This window comes from Sinohyriopsis cumingii, unplaced genomic scaffold, assembly GCF_028554795.1.
Source record: "Sinohyriopsis cumingii isolate HCF-2022 unplaced genomic scaffold, ASM2855479v2 utg000873l, whole genome shotgun sequence".
In the NCBI taxonomy this organism is placed as follows: domain Eukaryota; kingdom Metazoa; phylum Mollusca; class Bivalvia; order Unionida; family Unionidae; genus Sinohyriopsis; species Sinohyriopsis cumingii.
In genome coordinates this window covers 1,943,731-1,965,791 of record NW_028315938.1, presented here as the reverse complement: position 1 = coordinate 1,965,791, position 22,061 = coordinate 1,943,731, and the positions used below count along the sequence as shown (strand labels likewise).

General features: G+C 36.8%; 1 protein-coding gene across 1 annotated transcript in view; it reads right to left on the bottom strand.

Annotated features, from left to right (window-relative positions):
• LOC149773150 (uncharacterized) overlaps nt 1-21,840 on the bottom strand; it is a 108,214-nt gene extending 86,374 nt beyond the window's left edge. The window contains exons 1-2 of the mRNA XM_089946719.1: nt 21,081-21,840; nt 11,718-11,978 (exon numbers count right to left, since the gene is read on the bottom strand). Of these exons, the coding sequence (XP_089802845.1) occupies nt 11,718-11,978; nt 21,081-21,840 (1,021 nt within the window). The remainder of the gene's footprint in view (nt 1-11,717; nt 11,979-21,080) is intronic.
• Nucleotides 21,841-22,061: the final 221 nt, after the last annotated feature.

Genomic DNA, 22,061 nt, shown 5'->3' with positions numbered 1-22,061 from the left:
ATTAGTAGAAACGGACTAGAATTGGTTAATGCGCACATTATACAACATTAGTCATCAACATTAGTTTACTTACAATACTGACAATGTTTGAAACTATATTATTTATTTTTAAATAATGTTTTTCTTAACATAACTGTTCAATAGCATTATTTTTATTTTGAAGAGGCACAACTTCGTGTTTGTAACACTCTTTTTTCAAAGTCATTGTGGACCCTATCCTAGACCGTAATGCCGGCCATATGAATATCTAATCAGTGTGTCCATTTTCTTATCGTATATCTGCATACATATAGACAGATACTTACCATTTTCATGACCGACCTAACTGATTATATCTATATATTTAACACAAATGTCTTGCAAACTGAACCAGTTTCATGAGGGGTTCAAAATGTACAGTAGACGGAGATTCTATAGTTGAACGATGTTTGGCATGCACGTGATGCTAGTTGTCCATTGTTTGGTAAGCCTAATGAATTAACACGAGAGAAGGTTGAGTTTCTTACACATTTAATGAAACGATGCAATGTTGGTTGTTCTAAACTGAATACACATTCAGAACCTTTGCTAATCATTCCATCAGTATCTGTTTCAAAATTGCCACTGCATAACCATGTATCAATTTATTTATTAAAAGTTAACGCTAAAAAACAACAAGAATATCCTGATAAAAAAATTCAGGAAATCAAGATGTGACAATTTGTTATTTTTGCCGGATGGGTGTTGAAATATCCCTGATATTCTTGGGTCAAATATTTTAAAATTAGTCACCATAGCAGACATACTGATTGGCACTACTTTGATTGAAAAAAGACACTATTAAAACACGTTTTGCATTCAGGACCATCTATAGATCACATTTAATCCTCCTGTGATAGCAATATATTGTTATTACTTTCCATTTAGTAGAAGTAACAAAAGCGCTAATTTTTATGATGGATGCCATAATGGTGATACTGGATATAAGATTGAGACAGTTTGTTTAAAACCAACTAGATACAATAATTATTCACCTCATCAACACAAATCGCGTTGATATGACATTTCATTCAGAATGAGTAGTAATAACAACACCTGTAAGATGGATGCTCTGTTTGCTATATTGGATGTAAGATCAGCACCATGTTAATTTAAAGCCAACCAGACAACAGATGAAGGAGACCTGTAGTAGATAAGTGATAACAAAGTTAAAGACGGACAAAGTCATGCAGATATCATACGTCTGGGTATTATGCGAAGTCTTCTGGGGAAAGTATAATGCCGATATTGCATTCACTTCACGAATACTAGCAATAACAATATTTTCTGAAATCTAGCCACAGTGGCCAAATTGGACATCAGTAGGACTAATGAAAAGATTTTCAAGATGACCGTTGCGTCTGCCATACTGGATATTGTGTTTCTTGCTGATATGGGCATAACGTTTATTCCCAGCGCAAGAAGGGAACCCAGTTTAAATTTTGGAGGTAAAACTCTTGAAACCTCTGGCTAGAACTACATAACCACGGAATGATACTGGCAACCTTTTTCAAATATCTATATTGGACAAGCCCTATACTGGGTCTATACTGGACAAGCCCTAGACTCGAACACACCCAAACAGAGGTACAATTGCAATGAATAATAAAGGTCAGCGCTGTCGACCACTTAGCCAGCTGAATCCCACCGCCATGTTGGATGTCTGTGTGATAGCATTATCATGTAGGAGAGACTAGATATCACAGAAAGGCAATTATATATATATATATATATATATATATATATATATATATATATATATATATATATATATATATATATATATATATATATATATATATATATATATATATATATTCTGTTGAAAACTCAAACTCAATATTTCTTCCACTTAGGAGAAGTAGCGATGGCAAGAATTGCAAGATGAATGACAGTGGCTATATTAGACATCAGATCAGCAGCATTTCAATGCTATTTACAGGAAATCAAACTTTGCATGGTAGGGATTTGAGTAATTACGACGTCAACAGCCAGTGTATATGCCCTTGGAGTCATAATAGGTCCCAAGGTCAATATCAGTTACATTTATATTTTGTTCATTCTTTTCTGAATAAGTGTAAACATATATCTGTGCAAAAGGTTAAAATATTAAAATATTCCATGTTATGCCACATGGAATATATGTTATTTCTTGTAGGGAAAATAGCCACAGGTTCAACAGTGCCCCAAGTACCTATGACGGAAATATCATACAATGCATTTAGTTGTTGTTGTTGTTGTTGCTGTTTGTAGGGTTTAACGCCATTTTTAAGCACACAATAGGATATACATGGCGGAGCCCTAGAAAAACCCCGGAAAGAATCAACGACCCACAAGAAGCTACTGACAGGCTTTCTCACATACCCACATTGGCCGAATCTGAGACTCTAACCCACGCAGGCAGAGGTGAGATGGCAGTGATCCGTAACGGAAAGCGCTTTAGACCACTCGGCCACTCGGGGCCTCCAATGCATCTAGTCACACAACACACACACACACACACACGTATATATATATATGACAGAACTGTCCATAGTGACCTCAAGACAGCCGTTGAAATCGACTATTTGGAGTTTCTATATCATGTCCCTACACATTGTCTTGCCTTAAATTCATTGTTTAATGGACAAACATTTGTATTCTACGATTATGGTTTATCTTAGTAATGCCTTTCGTGATATGTTACGGAAGTTACTACTAAGATTAATGTAGTTAGAGTGGAGTCGATTGACACGTTTCGCTTAAGATCGTACGTCTTAACTGTTAACATTAAAGCTGAAAGCAGGAATATAGTTTCAATGCCATTGCGTGTATATACCTGTTCTGTCATGGAATATAGGTTCAATGCCATTACATGTATATACCTATTCTGTCATGGAATATAGGTTCAATGCCATTACGTGTATATACCTGTTCTGTCATGGAATATAGATTCAATGCCATTACGTGTATATACCTGTTCTGTCATGGAATATAGGTTCAATGCCATTACGTGTATATACCTGTTCTGTCATGGAATATAGGTTCAATGCCATTACGTGTATATACCTGTTCTGTCATTACGTGTATACACCTGTTCTGTCATGCTCTTTGAACTTGTGCTACTGCTTTAATTTCGAGTACACATATGTAATACCCCTTTTACTGGGGTAATGTATTCATTTATTAAAATATTCAGGTTATAAAGATAGTCGCTGAATTTTGTTTTACCTTGTCATAGCTGTTCATTGATTTCCAGAGGAACTCAAATAATCAGTAATTGGCTTTAATTTAGCGTTGTTTCTGACTGACATTACAATAAAATCTAGCAGAGAACAAGACCCTTATAAATATTCTTACGGGTACTCTGGTGATTGGAAGTCAACGAGATACCAAATTGTTGTTCAATAGTCATATGGTCATATCAACACGTAGAAGTGTATAACATTCGACAGGAAGTTCTAAGCATAAATATACAAGCCCCTGGTTATGCGGGAGTGAAGAAGACGTATAGCAAGCTCTTGAATCATTTAATTTAGCCGAAAATATTAAAAAGTAATGTTTCTATTTGCTGTAAATCTTGTCACAATCCACAAATGTTTAGCAAACCCAAACAGGAGATACCTACGGCTTATCAGCAACCTATTTCTACATTTGATGAATAGTTTAGCAGAATAATGGTAAACTGTGTCGGTCCGTTATCTTAGACCAAGTCGGGTAGCTAATAATAGTTGAGGATAATCTGCGTGTCCACACTACTTACAGAGACAGTGCTCTGAGGAATATTACAATTAAGACCATAGCACGAGCTTGTTTAGATGTTTTCAAACATTTTTGGCCTTCATAAAATATGACGGTCAAATGTTAAATCAATATGACATTAAACAGTTTACAATTTTACTGCTTATCGCTTACGGCACAATGTCATCGAACTTTGTATATATATATATATATATATATATATATATATATATATATATATATATATATATATATATATATATATATATATATATATGCAACATATGTTTAACTGAGGGTAAGCACTATATACATCGTATAAAAACTGCTTCCAAAAGGACCACGAAGTTGTAAATCAGTATTTTGTCAAATAATTAATTTTGCCTATACAGAGTCCCCGCAACGTGCTTTCATTGCAGTTATAGCAAAAATATCTTTCAGAAAGGAGTCCGCTGAAATAACCTCGTTAACCCATCACCGGGTGCAACACCAACAGACTGAGGGACGTATCTAATAATGTCAAACTTTCGCAAATTTCGTCAGTATGTTTAGGTGTTTTATTCCTAGTAGCATACATTGGTAAGTTTCTCAAAGAATTCCGCTGAGCTGCTTTTGCATTGTTGCATTGCATTTCAGTATGTATTCAATTGACTTTTTATGGGATATCCTAATCAGTACAGCTAGATCATATGAACATTCATTTGCATAATACTCTTTGTATGCTTCAAGTGTAGCGGGAGATCTACACAATATCAGGGACTCCATTTTGTCTTGCACTATATTACGTAATTTGTTTATGTCATTCTGCTCATGCGCCTGACCGTGTTTAAGCCCTTCCTGTTCCAATCTTCTTTCTATGTGAATGAATTTGTCATTAAGTCTTGTCCATGTCTCCGAAAACGGGTATAACATCTTTTGAGACTTTTTTTTTACAAAAAAGTATTAATTTCAAAAAGACAGTCAAACGAAAAAGTGATTATTTTTTTTAAAAAGCTTACCATTTCAGTCATTTAGTAAGCTAACCCCATTTGCAGTGATCTCCATAAATTCCTATCAAATATTTTGAGAGTCGATCTTTAAATGAGGATTTGCTATGGTATAATAGCTACTGCAGCCAGACTTTAATACATATACATACATACATATATATATATATATATATATATATATATATATATATATATATATATATATATATATATATATATATATATATATATATATATATATATATATATATATGTTTTTCTACCAGCAAAGTATATCCGTTATATAATTTTTTTCCTATCATAGGAAATATTCCTGCCCACATAGTATTCAGTACAAAAATCAATGACGGGATTATGCTGTTTATGTAGTATATGAGCAACAGTATTATACAAAACTAATAATGTATACACAATGACTCAATTCAAGATATATCTTATCAAGCATTTAATATTGGCGCGTCTGTGTGGGTGGATCAAAGTAAAATAGATTTTCAGTAGTATCCAATCCAGGCCAAAAACCTCAATGAATTAAAATTACAATATGAGGTGCAGGACATTTTTATGACTTAGTCTTGCGTGTAGGCATTCTTGGATCCTGAAGAAAATCCTATCCAAGCCGACAATAGAACTAAGGTGCTAATTCACAAGTGGTATTTGTCAAGAACGGCTCATGACATTATTTAACAGTGCACATTATTCCATGGGCAATTCTTGGCAACTCTGAGACAAGCTAGATTCAGCGAGATTACACACGAACAGCTGCTCCAATAATAATGTTTGACAAAGATAGGACTAATCAAGCAGATCACAGATCGTATAATATTTTACGACCTCAAAACCATGCTGGCAATACAAACGCAGAAATACAAGCAGTAGTCCTTGCCGTCAACGCTAAGTTCAATCCTGGATTTGCACAGAGTCAATCACAACCTATTTGCAATGCATCAAGGTTTGTGTGTGCATTACCCCTCAGTCTAATACTTAGGTTTTGTAGAGATGTGTGTAAGATTAATTTTGGCCCAAACATAAAATCACATTTTTTCTTAAGGATACATCCAACAATGCTATTTGTCATATTGGGGTTGGTGCTGGTAAAGTTCATTTATAAACATTAACTTTGATAATACCTGTGCTAACTCCTTTATTGACTACATAATCATGTTTTCTATCGTTCTTTTAGTCGGGAACCAAATCAACTGTCGTTTCTCGCACATATCGCACCTCTACACTGCCATTACTGAACAATTGTTAGCAATAGCGGCAGCAGAGGTTGCAAAAGCTCCGGCTTTGGGTCCTTTAGGAACTGCACCAGAGACGGCGCTGAAAAAGTGGTTGGAGGTCGTATACGAATGAAAACCATTTACCAGAAACGAGCCTTAAAATGCTCTCAGGGGGAGGTCTTAAATTGCTTGATACAATTTGTTTTGGCAAATATGTACGCAACAATATCGTACAGGACATGTGTTTGTAGTATTTCAAAATGTAATATTGGGACAATAACCTAGAGAAGAACAAAATTATAGTTGACACCTTAGGAGTGATTTTCTTTGCAGATAAAAATGTCATCAAGAACCTTCTGAAGACATTCGGTTTTTCATGATGCAGCAGACATTACTCACATTGCACATGCATACCATAATTTGTAGTCGTACGTTGACCGGCATTTAAAACTCGACACTGGTTTGCAGATTTCCCAAGGTTTCTTATGTTGAACCATATATATTACTTTTCTTTGGAACATCTGTCGTCAGAACATCCGTTGTCGACATGCATTTTTACGCACGCATAGATCTTGCTGGTGATGTTAATTACAAATGGAATAATGTGATTCTTTCGGACAAGATTCTATTGCTGGAGGGTGCAGGTGGACGAATCAAAATCATTTGATGCACCTGCGAAAAATTCTTAATTAAACCTGTTACTTATTTAAGCGATACTGTGCTGTCACGTAGTGATAGCCTTAGTAAAAGAGCACGATACAATGAAAATCGGTTTAAAACAAACAATTGTGCGGTTCCACTGAAAATTTCTCCAACACAATTGCCTGGAAACATTCCCGTATGTATTACCATAACACAACTTGCTCAGCTTAATGCGACCACCGGTGGAATATTTCCATTTCTTTCAGCGATTCCAGCGTTGTTAGCAATAGCGGCAGCAGCGGTTGCAAAAGCTCCGGCTTTGGAGCCTTTAGAAACTGCACCAGAGACGGCGCTGAAGAAGTGGCTGGAGGTCGTATACGAATGAAAACCATCTACCAGAAACGAGCCTTAAAATGTTCTCAGGCGGAGGTCTTAAATTGCTTGATACAATTTGATAATGACCAGGCGTACACTGTCCCGTAATGACATCGATGACAAACTTAGTGAAGCATATTCGTGGTGTCTTTATGCTAGATATACTTCCATCGATGGTGCCATGCACAGGTGAAACCGGCATTGACAACTTGTTTTTTTATACCAGGACCTGGCTCTGGCTCGGTCGCATTCGTGAATGATACCTCGCGGTCGCTTGAATTTTGACTAGAATGCATTTGTTACATCCCTTTCAGGTTCGATTTTCTAAACAGGGACTGTGGACAAAAGTTTTTTTATACGACTCTGCCGATGCAAACATTTCGCTTAAAGGTACAAAGTGTATACATGTGTATCGCTGAAATACGTTTCCAGCTGATTCACGCAAACACAAAATGAGAAACTATTGGATTATTTTAGAGAAATATTAGACTATTATGCAATTTAACTAAAATAAAAGGAACACTGCAAGACTATCTGCCTACTTTATTTCAATTGATAAATGATTCAGTTTATAAGATCGTGTATATGTAAAAAACACATTTCCAATGCGTTATTTCTTGGTCTTGGTAGTCATTTTCGCCGCTGATCACAATAAACAATTTCGCAATGATATGATTCAGGCAAGGCAGTTTTAAATTAGGAAGGACTTAATGAACCATACACTTCATTTGAACAGAGAAAACCTTTGTAAAGACGTAAACATCAGAACAAGTGGTGTCATTGGAGGGACATTTATTCAATAAAATAAGATTAAACTATTAATATTAGTTGTGTTTTCAGTCCATGCAGAAGTGTTGGTCTGGGGGTATAATGTTATATACAATCTTAAATTTGAGAAAGGAGGAAAAAGGTTCCATACGCCCCCAATGTATGTACGATGCATGCCTATATGTATCAATAACGATATCTGTGTCAAACAGAACCAGGTAAAGCATAGTGTATTCGAATAGCACTTGGTATTTATGAAGCAGTTCAGGGCCATTGACAGAGTGTATGGCTATATCTTCAACCATAGCCAAGAAATATTGCTGGACATTAATAGCATTTCTAAGATCAACATCTGGATTTGTGCAATCAAGACAGAGAAATGCTTCCGCTGAGTCGCTGCACCAATGCGTGGGAATATCTATGTGACATGTCAAGCATAAATACTGCCTATAAATTCTCTGCACCAGACCCTAATTGCAAATAAGTGGTACAAGTTGAACTCGCATTGACTAGTCATTTTAGACGTGAACGGGAAAATCCTGTCATGGGAAAGATAATAATTGCATTTCGTCTCACGCCTATTTCTACAGATCTTTTTGTTTGCCCAAGAGAGTGTTTCTGCCCCCACAAGGTGTGTTTCAGAAAGGCTACAAGGCAACCATGCCTAGATCATTATACAGAGCACACCGAACTATCCAGAACAGAAGCATTAAACACGTATGCTATAATCATTTTCACTTGGCAACAGTAAATCCCTAGTTACACTGCGGTAGATCTTTTGTCAGCAAATGATTACAGACGCTGATGCCAAATCATTTGGGCATACGACAATCCTCGAGGTTACCATAGTTCTGCCAGATTTGCGGCTCAAGCTCTGGCTTGCTGAAATTCCAATGTTGTATTACAGTGTTGGACTTGTCAGTCAGAAGCAAATACCAGTCGGAATTATTAATAAATGTGGTTCGGAGTCAAATGCTATATCGGTCATCACTACAGCTATGTACTGAGAAGACACTTCGATTCACTTTGCTATTGAATCGAATAATTTGAAGCAATATGACCATTATTGCCTCAAACGATAGTGCTTATGAATATTGTCAATCCATGTTGGTCCCAGTACCCATGTTGCACTTGGTGAATCTACTACAGCCATATTTGGTATAAAGTCTTTGTCTATGTTCCATAACAACAAGATTATTGTGTTCCCTATTCAGCGCCAGCCACAGGTACAATCACACATGGGTTCTGCGACCTTCACACCATTGGTGAGATCATCGAGTCTTCCTGGAATGACAGAGAACTGCAGTGTGATACTTGTAAGGTTTAGCGCCACGCTGGCTGATTACAGTGGTATGCATGATAACAAACGTTGTGCACAATTATTTGGCTTTGAGCTGTATGGGTTAATGAAAACTTGCATGCGCATGGGACGCAATTTATTAATGTTGATAAGTGCCCCTCAGTTCTACAGACCTCTCGGCTATACATACAAATCGACCATACACATTCATTGTTTAAAATAGGTGGTTTGTGGTAGTGACAAGACTTAGTTTTAATGCGTACTGTCAACCATGGAATGCCATATTTGTGTAAACTCTGCAAGTGGAACAATTAGGACATCACGATACGAGATCTTGACAACATGCATCGACTGGTTACACTGCACTGTAAACCTTGAATTTAAAGATATACACGCACGCAATTAGTTTACTCAGTCTTAGGTTTTTGTAAGTGGCGAGGTACGCTCCATTTGGCCTGTGCTCCAATTTAGGGTTGGCTCTAATGCTGCAACTCCTGCCCACGATGCGGAAGCTTCTAGTGCATCAGGTACGGGTGCTGTTCCGGCAAATACAAAACTTTGGGTTTAAGCTTAAAAGCAAAAACAATGCTATTGTTTCCATTGTGTCGGATTTTATTTTTTCTTCCTTTTGGCAATCATGAAAACAGAACATGAGCAATGCTTTTTAGTTTGTGTTAATCTGGTAGTACAGGAGTACAATGTCAGCAATGATATGACCTGAAACGGCACGCATTTATTTCTTTCTATTAGGTTCGCGTCAATGTTTCCTTAATGATGGCATTCACTGCGATTGTCTCAACCGTTGGTCAGTGCCCATGCATGGAAACTTTTAACCAGTCTAACCACCATGGACCTTTGCATTACTTCGCAAACCAGGTAATAAATCAATAAAAATTCATTAGTCATGCCTACCAATACTAAGATATCAATAGTAGTACATGAGTAGGTTGCAGAACAAGTTCCTGCAATTTATACGGAATGAAAGCCCTTGGTTCAAGAATATCTGCGACAACTTGCTTTAGAAACGTACCGGTATTGATAGGTACAGAATGATGATGTAAATGAGATCGTTATTGAGCAATGTGACGAGCAAAATCACTGTGACGAGCAAAAGCACCCAAAGCCAAACCGAAGTAAGCTGAGGGCACTTTCGCTGTAGGAACAACAGTCACATGTGCTAGCAATAAGGAATAATGCGAGCGGATGTTACTAAAATTATGTGGTGTTTAGCAAAACAACTGCAATAGTAACCTTTCCTTTCGATGTATGTAATGTCATCTATCCATCATCTAACCAGCAAACTACGCGTGTTCTTGACAAGCTATATACTCTGTTGCAGTACAATGGTCAGCCAGAAAAGCACACAACCATAAAACCTACAAACAGATTGAACAATGGCTTTTACTTTTGACGAGCGTACCGTGAACTGATATAACTACTCCTAAACATGATAGCCATCTTGCCATTAAATCACAGCAACATGTTAATGGCTTGTCTGCAGAAGCTAACCCCACACCTATGAATACGATTATCTTTTATGAAATAGAAAAAATACATAACCGTGAAACAATACAATACAAATGACAGAAAATCGGAAGTAACAGAACGTGTCGAGCAAAGGTTTACCGATTCGAGATCAGTCTTGAGACAGCCCCATCAAACTGTTTGGATTTCAGTCAGTACAATAATTCTGCAATGAGTTTGGATCCAAAAAATGAACAATTACCGAAACAACAAAACACAATGTACACAAGCGGCCTATGTTGTGTTGTTATCTGACTGTTTAGCAAAGTTCGTGAAAATGGCAGTCACTTAAGGAGCAAGTGCATTTATTCCGTATGGTGTGCAGAGCCTCATCAGAATGTCGTGAGCTTCGATTGACATGCTTTACATTGCCAAGATACTTCCTTGTGTAAATTCCAAACCCAACGGTCAAAGCAGTCAAGTCCCCAAAGACATCGACAAGTTATAAACATTACATCTGAGTTGGCCACTTAGACAGGGCAGTTGAAAAACAGTGGAGTGCGTCTGGAGACAGAGGCTGGCCAGAATATTGGTTGACTCTTACATTTCCAGGGAAACTACCTTTCAAACGCGCCCAGTCTTTTGGTTCTGCTAGGAAAGTCTTTCCAGGCGATCCAACTAACTCCCTAGTGACACCACAGACTGCATCAATCTCGACTTTTAGTAATAATATTGCAACTCCTTAGTTTCATCATAAGTGTATACATGCGTGGGCGAGCAGCAATTATTTTTACACATTGGTGAGTAAGCAACTGACTGATGAAATCGCGAAAAAATTCGAAACAAAATTTTAATGGCATTTTTGTTGCTCTTTGTGTCACATTAAATGCAGAATAATGAGGGAAAGGAATCCCTCCCCATTCCCTCCATGACGCAACTGTTTTATCCCACTCTTTAACCGGCACATGGTTTTTGCAGCAAATATTCTCAATATTGCTCCTGTAATAGACTATCTCCAGAGTCGTGGGCTGGCGGGGGGACTAGGAAAAGTTAAATTATGTGCTGCCTTAGGGAACAAAGGCAGTACCAATAGTGTTTCCTCCACCCCTAGAAGAAAAGTGATTATATCACTTTAGTTTCATTGCTGCTTAAATTATGAACTCAAAAAATTAGAAATTAAAGTTGGGCACTGATACGTTACATTTATGTATAGTCACTTACCCTCCTTTTGCAGAGTCCATTCATTGGTGGTAAGAGAAACATCGCAACAATGTACATGAACATCTATACCCTCCGTGCTTTGTCGTTTTAAGATGTCGACCTCCTCTCCAAGAAGCCGTTTAACCAGGGTCGTCTTTCCTACACCGTACTGTCCCACAACCATCACCCTTATCCTGTAAACTTTCTCTTTCCCATCTTGCAGTGCCTCTTGAAACAGTTGAATGGACGTTTTATCCATTTTTAAAATTTCTGGAGGGATTTCTGTGTTTGAAAGCAATGATCATTTGCAAATATATTACTAAAATTAAAGCAGATCTGAAAATATGGACTTTCTGTAACTTTAGATTTGTAGTTCATACTGGTAATTAAAGTTTTCAAGCCATATCTTTATAATTCATGAGACGCATTATTTGCAACATTCAACTATATTGTCGTAACATATTCTATAAACAGGCATTATATTGTGTTCATGGAGATATCAAAAGAAGTTTCTTTTTTAAATGAGACAGTAAACATTTACAGAAACTTTCTGAAGACAGAATATCTCGTCTGGTTTCCAATTTCTTGTTCTAATTTGTAATGCAGACTTTTGTTTAAAATTTCTAAGAAAATCAAATTTTGTTGTCCATTGATTTGCTGATCGATTACTGAAATGGAAATTAATATCTCGAATCATAAAACAGTGCAGATATCACAACTTGGCTTGAAGGACACAGATAATTTGGCTTGTAAGCAAATAATCGAATCAAGTAAATGGTGCAATATAAAACATTAAGGGCTTTTGCATGATTATAGTTCACACTGGACCATATATCTAACAAGCCAATTGTGCACACAGTAATGCTCCCCAAAGTGAACCTGAAGTGAAGATGACAATTACGGCGCATGGGCATTGGTCTAAGTGGCATATTACTGGAAACTAAAGCTTTCGCGAAAAGGCATGTTAAATACTTTTTGCTACTATATGTTCATACGCCTAATAGCAATGTATATACATGTGTCCCTGAACCTTAAAAGCAAAGCTTTAAATGGCAACGATATTTTTAAAGTATTGATTATAAATATGAACGAGAAACGCATTTGTTACATTTTTTCAATTAAAAACCTTTTTTTCACAAAAAAGTGCACTAGTAGCATTGATATATATGGTACTATGAATTATACAGCATGTGACTCCAAAATGACTCTATATATAAATCTGATGGGACACAATACGTTCACAAAACATCTGATACAAACGAGACATTTAAAACGTTTTACCAGACATCTTGACAGCATCTTCAAAGAAGGGCAATCACAACAACTATCTGTTCAACGAGATTAATCTGGCTCATAGAGTTTTCTCTATTTCATGTATTGCTCCAATAGTTTGCTTGGCTACATGCCATTTCATATTTTAACAAATGCAGTTTGCCTCACTGTTGAATAAGAATCGTAAAATAGCCTGTTACTGCACAGTGTTCAGCTTTCATTCATATAATGAACAATGAGTAAAATGTTCAACTGAACAAAACAATACGTTTGTCTTAATTGGGTTGTTCCTATAACATAAAAAGTGTCATTAATAATTAATCTTGTTTCTAAATATGTCATGAAAAGTTCTTTCCTGAGTATTAAAACATATTTGTAGCTCGGTCATGTGGTTCCATATGACCTTGAGCTTAATATGTTTCAGTACTCAGTTAATAAGATATAAAAGTTATCGATAATATCTTCCTAGGCAGTTATTTATAAGCATATAGCATGTCACCCTGTAGCTTAAGGATTATTTTCTTCAAAAATTTGGATCCCTAAAGCAATAACTCATTCCCAGGGAGACTTTTTCATTTTAGCCTGAAACTGGTGAAGGAAAGGCAATGCAGGGGATGCTTCCGCAGACATCTTAAACATCATTTGTTCACGTTTTTCGTTTAACCCGATTCTGAGATACATAAAATACTTTTTCGATTGGCTATGATGCCTTTGCATGTCCTGAAGGATAAACGTTGACTGAGTTTTCCGTATTGGAACCACGATGATCGTGTCCTGACCTGTTTTACTCTAAATCTGAAACTCATGCCGTAGATCAAAGACCAAAACAATAAAACATTGTGTCAAAACCTTCGTTTCTTAAACTGGTAATTTTCAACCTTAATAATCGGGGTCTAACAGTTTGTTGTTGTTTTTTATCCCAAGAAATGTGACATTTTTCGTTTTAGATTATTGGAGATTAAGTAGACCAACTCATTCTCTAACCAATGGTTATACCACTTCTACCTGAGAATATCGTACGTGCGAGTGCATACGCTATAACACAGTGTCGGAAGTATAATTCTAACATGAGAGTGAATAACTTTGCAAAGCATATTCAACTAACGTACAACCATACACTTTGTAAAATCCAAGTGAACGTTATGTAAAAGTCGCGTAAGTGAAAACAATGGCGAAATCGGAGAAACCGACAAAACACTGCAACTAGCGAGGTAGCCAGTCTTGTTCTGTGTATATGATGTACATTGTTGTCACCATTCATATATCTATTGCTCCTCGCGCACAAACTGGATACTTTTGCAAACATGAACGATTTTGTTGCACATATGCACACAATGTGAGCCGTTGGATAAGTGGTGAACATCAGGTGATGCTACTATAAATATACCTGTCAGGTGTATATTATTGATTATGCTTATACTATAATACTATGCTGTATTAAATATTCCTACCCTGTGCAGCCAAAATCTACTGCTAGAATAGGATTATTGATCGTCATACTGATAATAGATTTTCTCTATGGCAAAATTGTATTTTCTCCTTGTAGCTCTAATTTTGTTATGTGTGATTATGTAGATATTGTATGGGAATATTATATTCAACAATCACCGCGGTATGTATAGATGACAAAAGTCCACATATTGAAGAGTGGCGTATTTTGAAAGGATCTATGATTATATCCAATCGTGGAATCAAATTATTAAATCAGTCGGGTATTTCTATTGTTGCAGAAAAGATTCAATAACTGTTTCGTCTCAGTGTGTCAAACATGTTCGTTGATGCGGATCAAACGATGTCTTACTTATCAGATATGCGTCAGGAGCTTCTTGGTAAATTAGTCGACTTAGAAACATCATAGACTCAGACTTGGCGAAGCATATGATAAAAGACGTACAAGGTCATTATAATGATATTGTTCAATAACCAATGATATAGCTGATGCGCAGTAGACCACCCGATGTTGATAATGAATCGATTAAAATATCTAATGATATATCACACTGTGTGCATATGTGCAACAAAATCGTTCATATTCGTAAAAGTATCCAGTTTGTGCGCGAGGAGCAATCGATTAAAATATCTAATGGTAATGATGAAAATGATGATGATATACATAGAGAATTTAACGACAATAGTGAAGATAGCGAAGGAATAATTAATTACAGTAATACATTTATGTACAATACTATACCATTGGCAAACACACCGATTCGGAGACGAAATGCAAATCCTTATTGGCAACGCAGACGCATGACTGGACTTATGTAACATATTTACCACTGAGCCACAATATTATTGTATCGTGGCAAGGAATTGATTGAGGTTTCTATTAAGGATATAGTAAAATGGATCCAAAACAGCTCTTACCATCAACTCTAATATCGCTTGCGCGTACAGAGCTACGCAGGTAATCTGCACTAACAAAACACAAATTCCGGTTTTATTGCGAACTGTGCTTCGCTTTGATTGTCATTTGATAATGCATAGAGTTGCTTCAGTATCACTTGCGGCTATATATTCATTCCTTGCATTGTTTTAAAACTCACCCGCATAGGAATGTATCCCTACGAGTATATGAGCGAATTGAACAAGATAGCCGAAGCTCAGTTTCCATTGATCGATGCATTCAATTTGCCGTTGTCTCGAGAAGGCATTTCATCCAGCGACTACTTGGTTTCATCAAGCTGCTCAGGGTGCGTGGGTATATAATATTATATTACTTTATACATATCAATCTGGAAATAAAAAAGCCAAGCAATATTTTAAGAATTATGGCAAACGTAGATGAATGAAACTCAACGAATTGTGTCTACATGCAGCAGGCACATCCTCATGAACCAGAACCCCAACTCGAATACTAAACCGAACTTGAAGCCGAATAAATAAACGCAACTGAACCTACAACTTTACCGTCATCACACTGTTTCAAGGAAAGCGTGGCAGGAATCGTATCAATAGGTGATAAAAGAAATAGAAGGTTCCCCTGAATTGAAAATTCTTATGACCTTGTGAATCGTTCGGGAACACATTTGCTTTCAAATTGCGTAGGCAACAACTTATCAGAAGTTATCAATGAGACCACAATAATTTTCGACGGTTATTCACCAACGACATCATTACCGCGGAAACGTTTCGCGCATTTGTTTTATGGAATTGTGAAAGATATAAATCATCTATGCAACTAAAACACCGATGATAAATACTGATTCACTTCAGTGGACTTCTAACTGTGTTTGATGGATGATGGTGCAACCTGGAAAGAAGCTGAACTTCGCGTTGATGTGTTTGACATGGAATCGGTCAGTGAAGAGTTCCGGAAGATTTCGTTGTGAACGGCAACCACTCGACAATTTGCAACCGCTAAACATTAGCCTTATACGGATCAGTCATTTCCATGCGAGGGTCATCTCCCATGGGCGTCAATAAAAGCTTTTCTCTGATGGCCTGAAACGTTAGTGAAAATCCCGAGGACAAGTAAATTTTCTCCGCAAAACAAAAAGGGTCCCGATATAATATCGCGCAAGACATTGACATGATTACCTCAACGATTCAGATCAATTTAACCTGTGACGCCATCATTGATGCGGGGTCGTAGCAAAGTGTGCCTCGCAGGTTTAGGCACAACAACGGAAACATGTGAGTTGGCATCGAGTACTCCCACGTCGCCTGTGTATCTTCACTGTCATAATAATTTGCTGACAGATGTTTGTTTTAGCCTTGTGAACCAGGATATGCATACGTCAGACCTGTGCGGTGAGACTTTGACAAAGTAACTGTACATTTCACATCTGCCTATTTAATTCAGTGACAGTCGAACGTGGACTAGTGATATTACTTTGTGTTGTCAACACGATAAAACGAGTTTACGCGGCTTATGACTGAACTAGTATCGGAGATGCTGTCTGGGAACTGTTCACAGATTCCCCAAACGGCCTTGCCAGCCTGGTACCAACCACTGAAGAGATCGCTAAACAAGTTAAATTGTGAGTTATTGATAGCAATAAAATCTTATTGTGAGGTCACATTAATGTTTTCGCCGGCAAAGTTAAATGGAGATGAATCCCTATGGCTGACCCAAACAAAACTTAAAATTTGTAATGCAGCCAAAGACAATAAAGCCTCGGTGACATTAAAGTTATCCAAGTCTGAGGTAACGCAGCTGCAAAACAATTGGTGGAATATTTCCATTTCTTATGCTCATTTCAGCCTTGCTAATTGCTTCTCCTGCGGTTGAAAAAGCGGATGTGTTAGGGGCAGTGGCTTTCAAAAGGCAGGTTGGGGAGATAAAGTGTCTCTCAAACGAACAAAAAGTAAAACTCCTTCGACTACCTTAGCAAGCTCGCAGAATACACTGGGCTGATGTCTTCGACTACTTACTTAGCATAACTGGAAAAAGTCCACGCGACCCTTAAGCAATCTTGATTTACTTGCTATGACAAGGTCAGTCAGACATTTTCTTAATTGCATATATGAGAAATAAACGGCATCAACGAACCCCCGAGAAGGGAAGATGAAATAGTTAACCAGGATTCGACAAGAGGACCTGGGACTCATTCGGTTGTTTACTAAGGAATACCTAATCATCTATTATAGTTTTGGCTTACCCCCATCACTTGAAGTTATTGGCTACTTAACCCAAGGTGGACAAGGTCTTCCACAACTTTTTCACGCTGCCATTACAAGCTCGGTTGGATGGGTCAGTATGTGGCCATATTGTTTTTAATGCGTTAAATTCTCATGAGCATTCACCAATCCCGCAAAAACTATTTGATTTTAACTTGTCAATTAAAAGGTACACTTGATAGCATAGAAAATGTTTAATTATATTATTGACGTTCTTCAACCCCACGCAACGTTGGTGTGACTCTGCTTTGCCAAACAAGTGAATTTGACTATATTTAGGAGACGAGTGTTTGTTGACGCCAAAGCGGAAGAGCTGGTGATTGTCCATGATAAAACTGGAAAACAACGACTGTCTAACGTTGACATTCAAGATATAATTTTGAAATTGCGAGTTGTTGTTACACAAAAGACTTGATTGAAATCACCGACAACGGGATAATGTGAGACACTAGTTTGTTGGGAGATTTAATCAATGACTACGTCGACATAAAACTGTATTGAAAGTTATAGTCTGGCCATGAAATGAGCGGATACCTTATCGTGAATGGAAACCGAATTCAATTGATGCAACAACCAGCGGATGATGATAAACTGTAATGATGCAATATGTTGATATAAAAATTGATGAGGTCACCACCACATCCATGTGTAATAACTTCATGGAGTTACGCTCATGGAATATTAATCAAAGAACTAAAGAAAAACACGGACGAGTTAACCATAGCAAACTGTTGAATTGTTTACCATTCTCTTTAAACGTAACAAACGCCACACTGGATCATAGTTGTTTATAATAGCCGAACTAAATTCTGGTGAAGTAGAATGGTAATGTTGATAAAGGAAAAGTGGCATTTTGGTCAATTTCACATATTTACAGATATTAAGATAAGACGATGTTGTAGCAAAACATTTGAGATCCGCAATACCTCCATCATTGGTCGCATCAGATGAAGTTGGCTTCGAAGGACTCAACATTTAATCGTAACAATACTTAGCCAGCTTTGATGTTTGTGTTTAATATTAGATTTACTATTGTCTATATATTATGGATTGTGACCGTGGTGTAGATGTTGCGGAATGTGGTTACGAACTGTTGACTCGTTTGGCCGTTGATGCTAACATTGATAATGATTTTCGTTTCACTTGCCGAGGAATATCTGCGTGAAAACGTTGCTCACAAACAATCGAATACGTTGAGGTATTGTGTTTAAGTGTCAAATTAAAATAAACACTCAGAACAAAAACTAATGTACCAAAACCAACACTTCCAGGCCAGCATGGAGTTATAGCATTATCACGTACAATAGCCAATTCGTTTCTGCATAACCAGTCATTAAAAAATAACTAGGGATTGTTTCCACAACAATGCAGCGGAGTTCACCAGCAAATCCATCCAAATTGCTATCCAGATGACTGTGTTGCACCAACCTGGACTCAATTTAGAAGAGAAACATCTTGAATCTTATTCAACGATGATGTATCTGTAAAACAAATTAATCTTAATGCAGTTAGTAAACTGTACTTGGTGATCAACGAAGATAAAGCAATTACCACGTCAGAGTCTGAGACCTTGATGGCAAAAATTGAAAAAAATGACATCTCCGCGCACAGGTACGGAGCCCTGCTGCAGTGGATCAACAGACAGTGACAATCGAGTACTCATCGATGTCATCGATGTTTGTAAATTGTATTAAATATGTGCGCTAAGAGTGTACCATATATAAATATAAGCGACGACAATATGCACCACATATACAAAACGGAATTGGCTGCCTCGAAAGTTACAGCGTTTTGAAAGGTCGCTAATTTTGCCGTTAAGCTACGTTTACGTGTCATTTAGGTGACGTTTAAATTTTTAAAGGTTGTAGTTCTACGTTAGCTGATTCAGTGGTACAAAATTGTTCAATCTAGCATTTTAATTATATTTTTCATTCTCACGTTAGATGTTCGATGTAAAAGTGGTACGGTCATGAGGTATAAAACGGTTGATATATTTCCGTTCCGAAATCGAAACCGCCTATTCTTGTGCTACTTTTCGTCGTATGTTGTTAATGTATTTCGAAAGTCTACATTATTAGGTATCATTGTATAACCAAATTTTTCTCTTTTTCTGTAATATCAGTCGCTTTGGTATGCCTTAAATGATCTTGAATCTACAGATCTCAAAAGAAGGGTAGTGCTTAAAAACGCGTAGAAGTAGCAAGCAGGAATATAAAAGGATATATGGGTTTTCCACTTTATGATTATTACATTATTTTCATCTATAACTCTCCCTCTTTCATTGAACTCTTCCATTTGAAAATAATAAAGTTTGATTTGTGATTTGCATGCATGGAAATTTGGACTTGTATGTGTTTTTTGTTTGAAGAAATCCATTCTCGTATATCAGTTAAGTAACATTGAAAATACGATATGCTAATGAATATAGGTGACTGCATGACTGCAGGTCAAAGTCTGCCGTCAATATCACAAGCCATATATGCTTTTCATCAAACTAAATGCTATTTCAAATAGTGTATTGTCAGTGGTTATGTATTTCACTTGATCTTATGGGAACATTGCTCGTGTGTACAGGTCCATGAATATGTCCATCATATATGTCATATGAGCCTGGGTCTACAAGAAACTATATATACGTAGAGATGTTTATAGTGTGTATAACGGGGACATTGGCCGTGTGGACATATGAGTATCAGATATGTACTATGGAGTATGTGTCTGATGAACACAAACATACAACTTTTCACATAAACAATGTCCTGATTGTCCGTACTATAACTATATCCACATATCATCTACATTATGCGAGTCTCAGTAAGCCACGCCAATATGGGGACTGATCTTTCACTGACCTGCAACATTTCTCCAGTTAATGATCAACGAAGATTTCAAATTTTGTGTTGCTCGATTCTAAATGGATGTTTTACTGGATGAAATATATGCAGTCAGAAAAGCTTGTTTCAGATGTTCATAGACCATGGAATGTATTTTTATACCAATATCAGACAAAATCAAGTGATTTTAATGTCTGAATCAAAGAAGGGTACAATAAAATATGCACGTCTATAGTAAAATAATTAGAATTGTCACATGATAAAAGTTTGCTGATTTTGTAAACTCCCCTATCTGCATTCACTAAATATTAGTTATATAGTTATTTTTATCACTTCGATACTGACTTCTTGCAAAAGTTTAAGTCCATTGATAAGTTTGTCTGTAAATGCTGTGATGATAGCTATGCAATTAGAAATGAAAGGCTTGTATAAAATTAGATCAGCATGAAATTTTATAATAACTGATAGTAGTATTATGTGTATAATTTACTCAAGATGAATAAAGACGCATACTCATTATAAAAATGTCATACTGAAATTTTCTGTTTCAAATTGTGAAAAAAAATCATCGAGAATTGTGAATAAATGAAGTTTTGTTGTTTTATATGAGCTATCACGTAAACGTCTATCTGTTGAAATACGAAATATGAAATACCTTGATACTCAGGCCTGAATATAGTGACGGAATTACTGTCCCGGCTTATGAGGTACATAAGTCCCTGATGCTGGTCACAGAATATGGCCTCTACTCTACGTGGTATATCCTGACTATATATGGACACAAGTTCACATTTATCTGTAAGATGATGAATAGATGGATACGGGTGAGGACTGTTAGGGCCTCCATAATTACATACGAACACGAATCCCTTGTTATCAACTGCTACAGCAGCTGGACAATACAGGTCTTTATGTTTGTAAATATATCCTGCTTTGCTTGGATTCTCTATATCATATCCATACACACCATTTTCAGGGCGGTGGACACGGCCTAAATTACATGAAATATAAATCATGTTGTCCTTGGTTGTCATGTAAATATAATCACCTTTTATTATATTGATCGGGTGAATTCTACTAATAACATTTCCATCCAGAAGGGACACAATACTCCAACATATCGTGCCCTGTTTTTTACCACATACAACAACATTTTCACTGAATTTCGATACTCCTTTATACAAATCCATTTCGTCATGTAAATGTAATGTTCTCAGCCGTGTAATGGTACCTTCGTCTCCTTTACACTGCACAGACATGATTACCATCTGACCATTAAACAGAATCACGCATATTTCCGTGTCGTTAATAGCACATGTCGCGTGGGGTAGTGATTCCAATTCGTGTGTTGCCAGTAACTTTCCATCATGGCATCTGTGCAGCCGGACATTAGACGCCTGGTAGTCTGCTGTCATTATCCAGTCTCCAGACACGACAATACCGATGTACCAGGTTTCACTGCTCGCTGTAGAAATATAGTGACATAAAGAGAAATAAAATAGGTACAGACAAATTTAACATGGATACTTAAATTGAATAATAAATAATGTATATACATCTAGATGATAAACTTAATTTTATTTCTGACCTTTAAAAGCAGTCTACTTTAATTAATGTAACCATTTGACCATTGCAA